Genomic DNA, 16936 nt, shown 5'->3' with positions numbered 1-16936 from the left:
CAGGGCCCGGGCCCCAGGAGAAAGCCAGGAGGGCTTCTGGAAGTGCCCGCTGAACGCTGACCTTCGGCAAACCATCCTCTGCCCCGGGGCTTTGCTGAGCTGGGACTGAATCCTTCTGGGGTTCTGCACAGGCCGTGAAGCAAAATGGGTGCGGGGACGGGGTCACCGAGGGCACGTCATCACCCACTTGGCGAACCTGACTCCCTGCGTGCCCTCAGGAGGGAGAGTCTCTAGAAGCAGTTCCCTCTGTGGCACTTGTGTTTCCCAACCAGGGTCCCTACGGACCCAGCGGTGTGGTTAGGAACAACCGGAAAACGTCAATCCGCAGATCAAGTTCTAAAAGACTCAAAGCTTTAAAAACTGCGAGTCTGTAAGAAAATAAAGGACAGCCATAAACCTCAAGACACGTAACCTGCTAACTTTAGGTTTTAACAATTTCCAGGCAAGAGCTGTAATTAGCCTTGTAACAAGTAACCACTTGTAGGGAATTTTGTACTTTTTAATAATGAGATATAGATGAATGGGTTCTGTTGTCCTTGCTTTGATGCTTAGTAGTTTTAAGTTTTTTGTAATAATCCACCTTTATGTTAGTCTATTGAGAGCTTGTGTTTTAAGTCTTGCTTTGTTCTCTTATCTGAATCTTTAAGGGAAATAAGGTAAAAATTGAAATATCTGGGAAGTAAGTCCTGTACGTTCAACTTTAGAAACTGTCAGTGTTGGTTCTGGTAGGACGCTTGCTTCAATAGAGCCAAGGAGTTAATGACAGCTTAGTGTTTACATTGTGTTTTCCTTTAAAAACTAACAAGTAATGCTTTTTTAAAGAAACGTTTTCTTGTAATTGTAAGCTGATTTATTTGGATGATTAAAATATTGGCTTGAGCACCTGGTCTTTTCCACCTTAAGCTCCAGTTCAATGTTAGATGTGTTGATACGTATTCATGGCAAGAACTATCTGGCTGTTATTTGATTCATAAACTTGCCTGAAATATTTGAGGTCTGGCTCTTAGCATCAAGAGTCTCCTGGTGGGCTTCCCTGGTGGCGCAGTGGTTGAGAGTCCGCCTGCCGATGCAGGGGACGTGGGTTCGTGCCCTGGTCCGGGAGGATCCCGCATGTCCTGGAGCGGCTGGGCCCGTGAACCATGGCCGCTGAGCCTGCGCGTCCGGAGCCTGTGCTCCGCAACGGGAGAGGCCGCGACAGTGCGAGGCCCGCGAACCGCAAAAATAAAATAAAAGAGTCTCCTGGAAGCTCTGTCCGTCATAGAGTTCCCATAGGCGCGTTTCCCAGGTAAAGGATGCCAGTCATGCACTCGTCCTATATATCTGGACATCACTCAGTGTCACTGCAGACTGATTTCATGAGAAAGGCCACCTGGTAGGTCGCTACCTTGAGGACACTATCATTCCCATATTAATGACAATTCTTTTATATGAATTATTTTCAGACATTAAAGAAATTATGGGCATAATTTTGGTTTGAGCTATAGAACTTTATCTTCTGATGATAACAGTTTTGTATACTTAGATTACACTTACTGGTAATTTTAATGTAAGACGCAAGAGGATAGATATTTGAAGCAAAGAAGGAGTTGCTTTATAGTGATTGAGAAATAGAAAGTTACATTGAAAATGCTGCTGGCAAGTCAGAGGACACTCTGGGCATTAAGACACATGATGGTTTTTCTGGAGAGAAAGTTTATTTGGCCTCTGAGTGAACAATTTTATTCTTTCTTCTTAAAAGGACACCATATTTGCTTGAGTTTCATGGGAAAGATGCAAATAGCTAAAAACCGAAAAATGAACAAAACTCACGTTGAGATCAGGAACTTATTTCAAGAAAGCAGATTCTAGGTTTTCTTCTAAAGTGAGTGACAGTGCAGCCTTACATCATCTACAAGTATGTCACCAGTACAAGGTTCAGCAGTATTGAGTATTTACCCGGGCCAGGTACTGACCAGGGCAGTATCCCGTGCTCAGATGTCACCAGGAGGATGCTTGGACATGTTCTGTAGGTTCCGTGTATGGACAGAGAAGCATGCTATACATTTTAGTGCTCTTTGCACCAGAAGTCCCTCTGTCTCTGAATTGAACTTCAGTTAACGGCAATCACTTGTTTTCCCCGGGAGTACTGAATAACTAAGTATTCCTGTGGATTCCCCGTCAGCCTAAAGCCTCAATTTCATAGCTAGGTCAGCGGCATTGCTAATGTGCGGTCACAGAATACACAGCGCTCGGGCCTAGTGCTGCCAGAGTTGAGACCTGCTGAGGGTGCCACACGCTTTGGAAAGTTCAAGAAGGCAGTCCAGAGAGCATGATCTTGATCAGTTTTCACCTTAAACCTCTTGCCACTTAAGTACAGAAAACCGTTGCCGCTAACTGATGCTTTACCAGAAGTTCTCTGTAACGTTGGGGTCGAGGGAACACTAGCATTGGAGGCCACAGGCTGATAACAGGAAAATGGGTGGAAGGAAGATACTTAGAGGAAAAGTGCCTCCAGAGAAAGCGCTTGAGCAGGGGCTGTATAATGCTTCCCGTCCTCATTCGGTCAACAAATATGTATTCCACCTACACAGGCCAGACAGCATTCTGGTTACTGGGGATCCAGGGTGGGAAAAAAGCAAGTGTCTGCCTTCATGGAGCCCGTGGTCTAGGAGGGAGGACGGTAGGGGTCCAACAGTAACAAATAAATAAATATAGGTCAAATGGTCATAAGTGATGGAAATAAAATGGGAAGGAGAATTGGTGGTCCTGTTGTGGGGGAACATGTGTCAGAGAAAGGCTCACTGATTAAGGTTACATTTGCGCAGAGATGTGAAAGAAGTAAGGGAGGAAACCATGAGGGCAAAGGATTCCAGACAAGTGGAACAGCAGGTGCAAAGGCCCTGACATTGGTGCACGCTTGTTGCTTTCCGGGAGCGGCACCGAAAGCGTGGCTGGAATGGATTGAGCGAGAGGAAGAGCAGAGACGTGGTGGGGGACATAGCCAGGTGGCAAGTACTTCCACTTTTACCCAAAGTGAGATGGAAAGCCACAGGAGGATTTGGGGCAAGGGAAGGATTTGACCTGGCTTAGGTTGTGACACAATTACTCTGACTTTAGAGGTAAAGATGAAAGCAGAGGACCAGTTAGGAGGTGTTATTATAATCCAAGTGGAGATGGCAGAGCCTTGCACCAGGGTGGTAGCAGTGAGGTGATGAGGATAATGCTAAGGTTTTGGGTTCAATCAGTGTGAAGGATGGTGCTGTCATCTGCTGAAATGGGGAGACTGGGAGGAGTTGTGAACGTTGCAGTCCTCCGGCGGCAGTGGCCAAGTCTGCAGATCACAGTGGGGCTGGAGGGCGATAGATATTTAGGAGTCGCCAGGGTATGGATGGTATTCAAAGCCCTGAAATTCATCAGTGTCACCTTGAGAGTGAGCATAGAGAAGAGGTGAGAGGCCTGAGGCCTGTTGTTTCAGAGATCAGGGCATTGATTCCGAATTCACAGAGAACAGTTAATTAAGAATTTTCTTAACGTTCTGTCACTTTCTTAATGGATTAACACACCACTGGTCCCTTTTGAGACAGTTGCACTATTTAATAATCATTGCTTTTCTTTTTCTTTTATATTTTAGTGTCTTTTACCCGTCGATTGCTAATACTGCTTAAAACTGATAGGCATTTTTGGGTCTGGAAATCTGAGTTTTGTGCAGCAGCATTTAAAAAAAAAACACCAAAAGAGATGTTTGTAGCCATAGAAAATTGCGGTCTCAAAAGTATACAATTGTTAATCAAGATAGAAGGTAGTGTAAGTCTAGTCTAAATTTTTCACTGTTATTTCTTGCTTAAAAGTCTCAGTTGGGGTTGTGATTTCATGGTAGGCAAATCTAGTAAAAAAAAAAATCAAAGGATGTAGTATTAATAGAGTATTAGTTCCTTTACACTGAACTTGAAATTCTTTCTCTTTTTTTTGCCTTTTCTAGCCAATATTTGCATTTTTAAATGAAGAAAAGTTTGACGTGGATGGATGGATGGTTTATAATCCAGTTGAAGAATACAGAAGGCAGGTAAGTCAGTAGATACTGTAGATGTGGGGAATCTCAAACCTGCCTGGTGATGATATGCCATCAGTCACGCTCTTTGAGTATCAGTAACACCCTTGCTAAATAAATTTTTCCTGGCAGTGGTATAATATGGCTCATTCTAGTACTGTGGAACCTACAGGCTCATCCCAGGGCCACGTTCAAGCTGCACTAGAGGCTGCATGGCTAAGTTCTCTTTCCTTCCGCTACGCGAAGAACATCCATTATATTGTTGTCCATGAAATGAATCAAATACTTAGAGTCTAGAGAAGCCAGACTTCTGTACCTTACTACTCAGGAGTTGATGTCATGATGTATGTATTTGGGAGCCTAAGTATTACTGGCAGTTAGATTTCTGTTATATTCATTTCAGTTTAAAGATTCAAATGAATTAGAACTGTTTTCCTGTAATGACTTTTCCAAGAATGCTTTGATGAATGTGTATGAGAATTGCCTTTACTGCTGTCTTAGTAAACTTCACCCACATGCATGTTTACTTGCAATAATAAAGCGGGAGGCTTCGTGTATTGTTGCTGTTCGGGGCAAAGGTCTCTCTGCAACAGCTACACTTTGACCCCTGCTGTAACCAAATCATAGGACAGTTAGGAGTTTTGTGATGAGGTTTTTCATAATTCTCGTTCTACAAAGCTCATAAAGTAATTGGGAAGTTTTGTTGAATGAGGTTTGAGAATCAAATCAAGCCCAGTGAATGTAAAGTAAAATCGTAGAACCCTAGACTTGAGAAGAACCTTCTAGCCACCACTTCCACTACCAGGCACCTGGGTTGACTTCCCGGTTTAGCCTTTTTCTTTTTTAAATTAATTTTTATTGGAGTATAGTTATGTTACAATGTTGTGTTAGTGTCTGCTGTACAGCAAAGTAAATCAGCTATAGCACAGGGAACTCTACTCAGTGCTCTGTGGTGACCCGTTTAGTCTTGATCAGTGGTTTGCCTCTGTTCATAAGAAGATTCGGTGCTCAGGGATGTGGGTGTGGGAATTTATCTCTAGGGCACGTGTATGCGGTAGTATGTCCTGTTGCTTCCAGAACTCAGATTTAGTTTGTTGAGTTTTTGAAGGCTGTGTGTACCTCTCATTTTAATAACCTCTATTCCAGGTCAGTTGTGGAGGCAGAAGAGGGACCATGAAAACATCTTGCATGTTTTGGAGACCTCTGTAGTGTTATGTATTAAAATATTTGCACCTTAGTTTTTGAGTGTTATTGACAATATTAAGACTTACTTTTTAGGGCTTCCTGTTTTTAAGCTTGCATGCATATATGAACTCTTGAAGGTATTTAGTTCTAGAATGCCATTATATTCCATCTTTTTTTCTTATACCTTTCTGATGGGACTTGTAACTCTCTAATTGGACTCGACATCCGACTCATCTGTCTGGCCCGAGCTCTATAGGGCCAGACGTAAAGATGAGGTACTATTTGCGTCCCCAGAGCAAGCACCCACATGGCTCACTTTTGTGTGTGTACTTGTGTGTTTGTGAGCATGGGGAGAGAGTTATTCCACCACCTCTGGACCTTGTCCACAGTAGCTACAATTTTGTGGGTAGGCGATAGGATGGGAGGTGTCTTCCGTGTCACACTAGCAGTCTGCTTAGAATGCAGATGAGTGTATTTCTCACACAGCCCATAGAGCAATCACCCATCCCAAACCACTTGATTGAAGAAACTCTCAGGAGGTGGCGAAATGAGCCTCCCCAGAGGGGTTTTCCTTACTTCCCTTCTGTGAATGTCTTCATAAGCTCAGCCTCTTTCTACTTTGGAGCAGGTTGAAGCGACTGGGGAGTGGAATTGGCCTGATGGCTTTTTTACCCTCAATCAGACACAGATGAAGATTACACAGTGTACTTTTCTTTAGGGCGTGGGGCGGTTTGCACGGGTCGGGGAGGAACTTGGGTTTCTCTTTATTGTACAAGTAGTAGAGAAAAGTTTGACATGAAATCAAGGAAGATCTCAAGTTCAAGAGAATTTGTATTTACCAGCGATAGTTTAGAATTCTGGAACCCGCCAGTGTTTTGTCTTGTGTTCTTACATTGTCCGGATTATCGATCGATCTGCCTCCCTTACTATAAATCAGTACACCGTTACTACCCTGGTGTCAGAGGCACACGCACATTCTGCTCGAAAGAAGAAAGGAGACCCATCCAAGGCCAGATCCAGAGATGAAAGCATCAGTGCTGACGTGGACTTCCTTTCTTTCTGCAGGGCTTGCCCAATCACCATTGGAGAATCACTTTTATTAATAAGTGCTATGAACTGTGCGACACTTACCCGGCTCTCTTGGTGGTTCCATATCGCGCCTCAGATGATGATCTCAGGAGAGTTGCAGCTTTTAGATCCCGAAATCGAATTCCAGTGAGTACTGCAATTAATGTTTTCTGTAAGGAGTGCCTTTTCTTCCATGAGAACAGTAGTCAAATGATTCAGAGAAACACTCTTTTGGAATTTCAGTCACACAAATAATTATCAAGTGTCCTCTGAGTGCAAAGCAGCAGGCCAAATGGGGAAAGAAGTAAGACGTCACCTGCCTTCCAGGAGCTCGCGATCAAGGACAGACAATGAGCTCAAGTAATTCTTATGCAGGAGAGGGTACAGGTAACACCAGGTGGAAAGGAAGAAGGAAGGACAGGGTCCCTGTGGCTTGTGTCTTCGTAGCACAATAACTGACAGGCATTAGGCTCTGGGTGATGTCGGTTGAGTTATGCTGGAAACCGTGCACTAGCCTATGTTATGGAGCCTATGAGTATAGGCTTTTACGTACCACCTTTATTAGGATTTGTCTATCCTCATCACGTTTGTAAGCTGCCTTCATACCATTAGCAACCTGGGGTCAGGTGCAGACTATCCCAAACTATATTTACGGTATCACTGGACCTAGTTCATAAATTAGTCTTTGGTTCTTAAATATTTATGTACGAGTCACCCTGTCTACTCTGTGTCCATAAATCTTGTTGGCTAAAAATTTAGAGAATTTTTCCCCTCTGTTAATTTCCAGGGCATGTCATAATAAGTACATTGTCTTATTTTGTTTTGGTTTGATTTTGAAAAACAAGGGTTGAACAATTAAGATTTAATGTCACGTTGCCTTTAACTTCCAAGTCTAGACATTTTTGTCCCTAAAAGGATATTTGTGTGAAACTTTCGTTATGCTATCAACATAATATGAATTGTAACTTTTTTAATGCACTTGCTTCGCTAAGCACGAGTGTCCTTTCGTATCTTCACGATATATATTATACTTGAAAGTATGTTCTTTGGCTCCTTTTGCGAGAATACTGTGCTGATGAAGCTAGAATTACCATTTCGCTCCTCTCGTGCTCGACCCCTGCCCTGGCTAGCTGTCTTGCTAATCCATGCCTCACCCGCAGGAGAACTGGGCTAGGATAGTGTGAATTGACTTTGTTCACTCCTTCATTCAATTAATATTTATTGAACATCTACTGTGTGTGTATGCGCGCGCGCGTGTGTGTGTGTGTGTGTGTGTGTGTGTGTGTGTGAATTTCACGGGATTGGGGGTAGGAGAGGAAATGAAACAACTGAACCCAGCCCACTGTGCTCAGGCTGCCGTCTTGATCCAGTTGTTCCCCCTGTTCTGAGTGAATGGGAGCCCACCGTAGAGCAAATAGAATGCTTAGCTTTTTACTTAGCCATTTTATTGATCCTTCTTACTTTGTGATGGCCAATTTGCATTTATTTTTCCTTAAAAAAACTAAGGCTAAGCTCTCCATCACTTCTCTATCTTTTATAGATTACCATGCTTAATAATATCTAATAATAGGGCTTCCCTGGTGGCGCAGTGGTTGAGAGTCCGCCTGCCGATGCAGGGGACACGGGTTCGTGCCCCGGTCCGGGAAGATCCCACATGCCGCGGAGCGGCTGGGCCCGTGAGCCATGGCCGCTGAGCCTGCGCGTCCGGAGCCTGTGCTCTGCAACAGGAGAGGCCACAACAGCGAGAGGCCCGCGTACCGAAAAAAATATATATATAATATCTAATAATAGATAATGTACTCTTTGTGATATACCTTCTAATCACCTGACTCTTGACTATAACCCAGGAAATGTATTTGCTTTTGATATGAAATCATTAATATTTGATATTCAGTTCTTTTTTAAAAAAAAAACATATAAAGATACAAAAAGCAAAAAGCATTGATGAGAAAGCAGTCTTGTTATGTTGTCCATAAATAAGATGCAGAGTATTATAAAATATCACTGAATAACAAAATGATCCACATGTATTAGTGTTCCCATTAATGGATACATACTCCTTTGTTCTCAAACAGGTTGGTCTTAATGTTATCGAATTCTTTAACATATAAGTAATACATATTTATTTTAGACATTTATAAAAATACTGGTAAGGCTAAAGGAGACTGCCACCTAGTGAGAACCACAGTTATGTGCTTCCAGACTTCCTTCTATGCATACATATTTTTATTTGGAAAAAAGAAAATTATTCTGTGGTTTATGTCTCAGTCTGCTTTTTCTACACTGATGACTGTCTGTTTCATGTGCCGGTGTGTAGATGTACTGTATAGATTGACAGAAAACTGTCAGTCAGTTTTCTATTCCTATTATAAACAGTGCTGTGATAAACATCTTTTGGTGGCTAAATATTTGTGTACATCCTTAATTATTTATGGCTTCTACATATTAACTTCAAAAAGAATAGCCTGATATAGTAGCATATACTTTAAAAGCACTCACGGTAGTTGATGTTGTGATATTTGCATTACTTGTACCTGGTCATCTGTATGGCAAGCATCCTTTTTATAAAGGTAGTTGAGATCCCAAAAGAAAAAGCAGGTAAGAGGTGAAACAACTCGTAACAATAGCATTTCTTAACATGGCCTGGTGCTTCCAGTCTTAAATCTCCCAAGCAGAGAGAAGAAGGGCAGAAGAATGGAGGGCATGCGGGGAACAGGGCCGTTTCTTGCATATGACCTGATTTAAATTTAAAACTTGATGAGGGTCTTTATCAAATAATAACTGTCTTGTATGTGCAGCGATTTGCTCTTTTAAAAGTGATCTCATATTGGGAATTCCCTGGTGGTCAAGTGGTTATGACTCCACGCTTTCACTGCCGAGGGCCCAGGTTCCAGCCCTGTGTTGGGGAACTAAGATCCCACAAGCTGCCCAGCGCGGCCCCTCCAGAAAAGAGTGGGGACTTCCCTGGTGGCACAGTGGTTAAGAATCTGCCTGCCAATGCAGGGGACACGGGTTCGATCCCTGGTCCGGGAAGATCCCACATGCCGTGGAGCAACTAAGCCTGTGCGCCACAACTACTGAGCCAGCACTCTAGAGCCTGCAAGCCACAACTACTGAGCCCGTGTGCCACAACTACTGAAGCCCACATGCCACAACTACTGAAGCCCGCACGCCTCCACTGCTGAAGCCCACACGCCCAGAGCCTGTGCTCCGCAACAAGAGAAACCACCGCAGTGAGAAGCCTGTGCACTGCAACGAAGAGTAGCCCCCGCTCGCCACAACTAGAGAAAGCCTGCGTGCAGCAACGAAAACCCAACGCAGCCATAAATAACTAAATAAATAGATAGATAAAATTAAAAAAAAAGAGTGATCTTATATCAAATCAACATGTTGTAGACCTTAAATTTACATAGTGTTATAGGTCAAGTATATGTCAATAAACCTAAAAAAAATTAAAAATACATAGATACTTATAAGCGATCTCACGTCTTTTCCCTCTTGGAGGCAAAGCCATAGGAGGTGGGCAGGGCAGGTCTCACCTCCATGTTGTAGATTAGAAAGTGGAGGTTGAGGGAGGCCAGCACTTGTGCCCAGGCCTCCCAGGCCTGAGCCTTTGGAGTCTTAGTTGGGGGCCACAGTGGTGTTTTGACTGGGCCCTGGCAGGCACAGAGACTAAATTGAATGAGTATTCATTCGTATTATATAATCTTTTCTCACTGACGTGTTGTCATTATTATACACAGTGATTTTTATGAACATCATTGCTCGTCATTTGCCATAGTGGGGAGGTGACTTCAAAGACGACAGTGTACTTGGCCTTGTATTAAGTGAGCTCGAACACTTGTGCTTCTGGGGTTGTGTCTGCTTTTCATGGGTTTTCGTACATGCGTTCTCCATTCATCCTCCCAGTAGCGTCATGCTGTCACGTGGCTCCGCATTTGATGAAAGAGGGAAAGGACGCTACAGAGGCTGTGAACTCAGCCACCACACTTACCTTCCAGCTTCTGTTAGTTTTATTTTATTTTTCTCTTCTAACAGCTTTATTGAGATAGAATTCATCTATGAAACCATTCATTCATTGAAAGTGGACAGTTCTGTAGCTTTTGCTGTATTACATTTTTAGCTTCCTTTTGCAGGTCTTGTTTCTCAGGTGCTATGAACTGAGAGACCAGGTAGCAAGTGTGCTGGGCTTGTGTGTAAAATTGGAGAAGGTTGATTCTGAGTAAAGGCTCAGAGCTCTCCCAGGAGGCGGGCGTCCTAGCTTCATTGTGGAGACTCTGGCAGCTCTTTGGCTGTCCTGAGATCCTGTTTGCTTCCTTTGGGTTTTCAAGCCCCTGTGTTAGACTCTAGAGTTGAGAGTGTTGGGAAAATGACCTGCAGGTGTGAGGTACCAGGGGTGGTTTTCTTTACCTCTCACCTTTTGCTAAAGCTGTTTCTGGGTGATGACAAATCCAGTGCAAGCTACAGGACTGAAATAAAATATCTGAAGCTTTCTGTTTCCTTTAAGTGATGTAACTATTTTTAGGTAAGCATTTAATGTTTTTAGATGTGGTGCGAATTAAGAAAAGACTAGTAAAGCAACTGGTTATTCTCGTTGGCTCTGAATAGTCATCATCGTTAAATGTGTGTTTCTGGGCACACGTGGAAATGGCAGGTGAACAAGCATCCCGTTTCAGCAAAATGAGATTCACTTCATCCTGATTGTTAGTGCTCTCTTTTTTTTATAGTTTTAATTGTTTTGACATTTGGTTCTTTCTCGATAGCTTAAAATTTCTGAACCAACCGTAGGTGCTGTCATGGATTCATCCAGAAAACAAGACGGTCATCATGCGTTGTAGTCAGCCTCTTGTTGGTATGAGTGGTAAACGAAATAAAGATGATGAGAAATATCTCGACGTCATCAGGGAGACGAATAGACAAATTAACAAACTCACAATCTATGATGCTAGACCCAATGTAAATGCAGTGGCCAACAAGGTAAGTATATTTAATGACATGGTAGAAACTTGCCTTACGTACAGTGTGCAGTGTTTTACCTGAAGGTTGTTGCCATGGTGTATCAACATGTGGGTTTAAATTAAACTTCGCTTAAAGAGGAAAACGAGTTCACTGAAGGTAGAAAGTAGTTTTAATCACAAAACATATCTTAAAAGTTGAATACATTAAAGCCAAATGAAAATAAGCTTTAGGTAAAGTAGAAGTCTAGAGCTGTAGTGAACTTGGGAAAGAGAATCTCTTTGGAGCTCTTTAGGCTGTTGACAGTGATTCTCAGTGTGTACACTAGTGAGGCATCTGTGAGGATTGTGGGAAGCTGTAATTGTTAAAATCCTAAATTTGTAGCTTTATCTAAGCATTCTCTTCACCATACTCAGAAGTGTGTGTTCTCATTTATATGAGACAATCCAAGAAATGAGTAGATCCATGTATGTGAGTTTTACAGTTATACACATAATGGTAATATTTTCAAAGAAATCTGTCTCAAGGGTCGTCTTGGCCTTCTTAAGTAGAGTATGCAGACTGCCCCTAAAGTTGAATGACAAGGCAGTGTTGCCTGCAGGACTCCTCAGCAGATGCTCAAGGTGGAAGGCTGTTTGCCCCTGCACTACAGGGCCCAAGATTCAGAAATACCTTTGACATTCAGTTTAACCTTTTTGGTTTTTTTTTCCCTTTCCCTCTCCCATTGCCAGCTGTCACTTATAAGTATTCACAGTGGGCCTGCCCCATTCCACCTTTCAGATGTATGGCTTCTTGTCAGATGTAGGCTTAAATTTCATCATCTTGAATATTTTGCTTATCCCAAGGTCATTTATCTGGCATCTTCAATTATTCAGAGCACAAGACAAGAACCTGAAAGCAAAACAAGTCCTCAAGCAGCTCAGATAGTTTCAGTAGCTTCCTAAATGGACCCTGTGATGTCTGTCTGCACAGGCGTGTGTGTGGGGCTCCACTCATAATTATTTGCACACAGATTGTGCACCTCACACATTTACTTTTGGACCCGGTATTTGTTACTGCAGTTGGTTTTGTTTTACAAGACGAAAATGATATTGAAATTATTTGTAAAGCAATCAGGTAGTGAAATCGATAAATAGGTTAGGAAATGTAACACAACATTTAGGAAATTAAGTCTAAATATGAATATCTTGTTGTATTATCCTTACCTTTATATTTCTGTTCCTGCTATCCTTCAGGTATAATTCAGAGTTGAATACATGTATAAAATGAAGTATTTCCATGTATACATTTAGCCTGAAACAGATATCATATAACATTAAAATGGGGTATTTAGAAAGAATTTTTTTAAGTATATAAAATGTATAAAATGAATAACTTTATTGTATTAACTCTAAAGCTCATTGTTGTAGCAGTAGAATTCTTGAATGCCTTTTTAACACTCAGGAAATATGCCTGTGTTTCTAGTCCATTTAGGAATGAAGGGAAGGAAAAAATTAAGCAAAAAAACCTAGGCTTGAAAGATCTGTGCATCATTCTCTAAAAAAACACACTCAGGTTCCCCTCCTCCCTCGACTGTGTCTTCCTAGTCATCTGTATCCATAGCAACAGGCTGTGTACGTGGTTGTACTACGTAACATGGGTGGTTCTTTTTTGTTGAAGAGAACTGAAAAGAAAACTTCAAAACTAATCAGAGATGTGGAATTTGAACTTTTGGGAACTCAGTCTATGCTTGACTGATTGATTTTTACCCTTCTGAATTCTCTCCTCTTTGGACCTAATTGTTCTGCCCTTGTGGATATTTAGAAATTTACAGCCCTGTATGTAACAAGCAACATTGCACCATTTTAAATTAAAGAAAAAAACAAACAAAGGAAACCTAGAGGCAGATAAGATCCAGCAGCCTGTGATGAATTAAAGCAGGACTGTGTTAATGTCTGTTTTTGGCAGAAACTTTGGCAATGAATTATTACTTTTTCCTCCTATCATCTTCAGTGATCTACGAAAGAAACTCCAGAGTTAGGAATGTCTTTGAAAATCACTAACTGTTTACAAACCACATGTACAGAGAAACAGGTCACATGTCCGTGGGAGGGTAACGTGTGTCCTCGTGTGAGAGGCTTGCAGATCCAGTTCACAACAGTGACTGCCAGGGGGATAGGTGCACCTCTGTTGTGACCTCTGATGGCAGCTGCAAGGTGTTATTCCCTGAGGTAGGGGTAACCAAGGAGAGGGGAATATGACCCATTTGTGTATGGATTCATTAGCTGATAACTATTTAAAAACAAAGTGAACGTTTATTGTCTACTTACTACTGATGCCATTTGTAGCAAGCTTTAAAAACACATTTCTGTCTAAATAAAATACAATTTCTTACCTAGAGTCTCTGGAGATCAAGGCCTCTGGCTTGTACATAGGTCTCCAGGTTTGAAGTTCAAGTGGTAGCCTTACTTCTACTGCAGGAAACCTTCTCTGTGACTAACCCCGGAAAAAAACCATAGGATGTATTGGCCCTTCTGTCCCGAGCTACAAGTTTATATTCCTTCAATTGTAAATGAAAAGAGAAGAGGTATTCCGTGGCAATGGCAGGCATGTCGCTTGTCTGTCCTTTACCTGCGGGCACTGCCGAGATAGTGCAACTTGGCTTTGACTGTTTACTTACCTTTACTGGTGAGTTTACATATTCATATGTTTTTATGATGTTAATTAGCATCCTTCCATTTCAGCTTGCTTTCTTCGAAGGTCCCCGAATAATTTAACTTTTTCTTAAAAGGCCGGAGGCCACACGTTCCATGGCATTTTAAAGCATTAAGCAGAATGCAGCCAGGTTCCTAAACAAAGCCAGAGTGTTTCTTTTTGTCTTCGTGGAAAAGAGGCATCTTCACGACCCTGTGAAAGGGAAGTGACGCCCAGCCTAGCGGGTGGATGCTGGTAGGCGCCACGGCAGGTGGTAGCCATCTCCATCTCGTCCCCCTTGAAACCTTTTGTCCCTCCAGGGCCCACCACGTGCAGCACTGTCCTGGTGTTTGCATAGCACACAGACAGTCATGGGGCACTAGAAAAGGTTCAGGCTGTGAAGTCAGATGACTTAAATTCTGCTGCTTACCTCTGACTTTGGGTGTAGTTAAATAGCATCTCTTCTCATTTTCAAAATGCAGTTAGTAATACCTGTCTTGCAGCATTGCTGTAAGAGTTAGATAAAATTATGTAAAGCAAGAATCACAGTATCATTAAATGGTGGCTGGTGTTAGCTGTTATAGAGCCTGGCTCCTTTTAATCTTATGAGACCTAGGTAGTATTATCCCCTGTTCTACAGGAGACAGCGTTGAGGCGCAGAGAGGTTAAGTGCCTTGCCCCAGATCACACAGCAAAGAGGGGCTGAAACTGAGCTATCGACCTGGGTCTATCTGTCTCCAAAGCCTGTCGTTTTCCTCTAGCCCGTCCAGTCCCATGGGAGCCTGCCCCTGAAGAGTACTGTTAAAATCCGATGGAAGACAACGACCATTCAGAACCTGCTCTTGCCTTTCCAGATCCAGAAGAAGAGCTAGTAATTATAGAACATTTTGAAAATGATTTTTTCTCACAAATACAGATCCTCCGGAAATTGCCAACTCACCGTCTTTTTTCCCTAGCTCAAAGTGTGACTAATGTTGTTGACGCCTAGCATCAGATAGGAAGTCGGGTCACATCAATTATCGTATCTAAGTTGCAAGTTCTTAGGTTGAGATTTGGAGGACCAATAACCTTTGAAATATTTGTGTAAGTTACTGAAGCAATAGAAAACCCAACTTACTGTTTTGTGTATCTTATTGTTTCTTAGGCGACAGGAGGAGGATATGAAAGTGATGATGCGTATCATAACGCCGAACTTTTCTTCTTAGACATTCATAACATTCATGTCATGCGGGAATCTTTGAAGAAAGTCAAAGACATTGTTTATCCTAATGTGGAAGAATCCCACTGGTTGTCCAGTTTAGAATCTACTCACTGGTTGGAACATATCAAGGCAAGTATATTTTTTTGAAAAAAGATACACATATATAAAAAAAGAAAGTAATGGTTTAGTGGATCAGGAAATTTTTTTGATTCCTTAAATTTAAAAAAAAACTGAACAGCGAGAGAGAAAATATTTGTTGTATGTAGCTCTACATTTGACAATTTTGTGTTTCTTTACAATTTGCTTACCTAAATTAAAGATTTCACAATATTATCTCCAGAATATTTTTTAGAGTTTGTAGAGATGTCACTTTCCAACGCGTCAATAGCAAGTAGTTGAGGCTTTCACCCAGGTTTATTTAGGAGTAGATAATTTATTATTGAACCATTACTGGGTATGACCCTCAAGAACCTAGAGCAATTGTTTTTATTGAAACTTACCTCAAATTGACTTTGTTTAAAGAATGAGTTTTGTGTTTTTATTATATTCAATCCTTCATCTTGATAGAGGCATCAAAAACCTCCATTCTTTTAAAAGTACTTGAAGTTGGGACTTCCCTGGTGGCGCAGTGGTTAAGAATCCGCCTGCCAATGCAGGGGACAGAGGTTCGATCCCTGGCCCGGGAAGATCCCACATGCCGTGGAGCAACTAAGCCCGTGTGCCACAACTACTGAGCCTGCGTTCTAGAGCCCATGAGTCACAACTACTGAAGCCTGCACGCCTAGAGCCCATGCTCCACAACAAGAGAAGCCACTGCAATGAGAAGCCCATGCACCGCAACGAAGAGTAGCCCCCGCTCGCTGCAACTAGAGAAAGCCCATGCGCAGCAACAAAGACCCAACACAGCCAAAAATAAATAGATAAAATAAATAATAATTTAAAAAAAAAGTACTTGAAGTTATGTGAGGGAACTAACAATTTTAGAAGCCACCATTTAGTTCTATAAACAAACAAAAAGCCAACCTTAAATAGGTGGATTCTGACGATAGAGTGTTTTCTAGTCAAAATTTATTTTCCAACTTGACAGGAGTTATAATTTTAGTCAGTCTCTCGAACTTTCGGGGTTTTTTTCATAGTTTATCATCCTCAAAAATGAATTGCAAAAGATCTAATTGTGACAACTAAATGTAATATGGTATCGTGGATAGGATTCTGGACTAGAATAAGAGAACATTAGGTAAAAACTAAGGAAATCTGAATAAAGCATGGCCTTCATTAAAAGTAAGTTTATTAATAATTTAATAATATATCTATATTGGTTCATAGTTGTGACAGATGTACCATACTATTCTAAGATGTCAATAATAGGGGAAATTGGGTCGAGTATATGGGAACCTTCTGTAGTACCTTTATAACTTTTCTGTAGATTTTGAGAATGGCTCTTCAAGGGCTTTTGTAGACAAAGCAAAAAGATACAGTTTAGGTGGGTTTAAATTTTTTTTATTATTATTAATTTATTTTTTGGCTGCTTTGGGTCTTTGTTGCTGCGCGCGGGCTTTCTCTACTTGTGGTGAGCGGGGGCTGCTCTTTGTTGCGGTGCGCGGGCTTCTCATTGCGGTCACTTCTCTTGTTGCAGAGCACGGGCTGTAGAGCTCACAGGCTTCACTAATTGCAGCGTGTGGGCTCAGTAGTTGTGGCTCACGGGCTTAGTTGCTCCGCGGCATGTGGGATCTTCCTGGACCAGGGCTCGAACCCGTGTCCCCTGCATTGGCAGATGGATTCTTAACCACTGCATAGGTGTGTTTAATTTTTTAAAGGAAATAACT

At 41.9% G+C, this 16936-nt stretch overlaps 1 protein-coding gene across 3 annotated transcripts in view; it reads left to right on the top strand.

Annotated features, from left to right (window-relative positions):
• MTM1 (myotubularin 1) overlaps positions 1–16936 on the top strand; it is a 95590-nt gene that overhangs the window by 60559 nt on the left and 18095 nt on the right. For all 3 annotated transcript variants that reach the window (XM_060002724.1, XM_060002722.1, XM_060002720.1), the window contains 4 exons: positions 3959–4042; positions 6278–6427; positions 11069–11257; positions 15054–15239. In XM_060002724.1, the coding sequence (XP_059858707.1) occupies positions 3959–4042; positions 6278–6427; positions 11069–11257; positions 15054–15239 (609 nt within the window). The remainder of the gene's footprint in view (positions 1–3958; positions 4043–6277; positions 6428–11068; positions 11258–15053; positions 15240–16936) is intronic.

This window comes from Delphinus delphis, chromosome X, assembly GCF_949987515.2.
Source record: "Delphinus delphis chromosome X, mDelDel1.2, whole genome shotgun sequence".
Classification (NCBI taxonomy): Eukaryota; Metazoa; Chordata; class Mammalia; order Artiodactyla; family Delphinidae; genus Delphinus; species Delphinus delphis.
The sequence above is the reverse complement of the archived record's forward strand: the minus strand, read 5'-3'. Positions and strand labels throughout refer to the sequence as shown.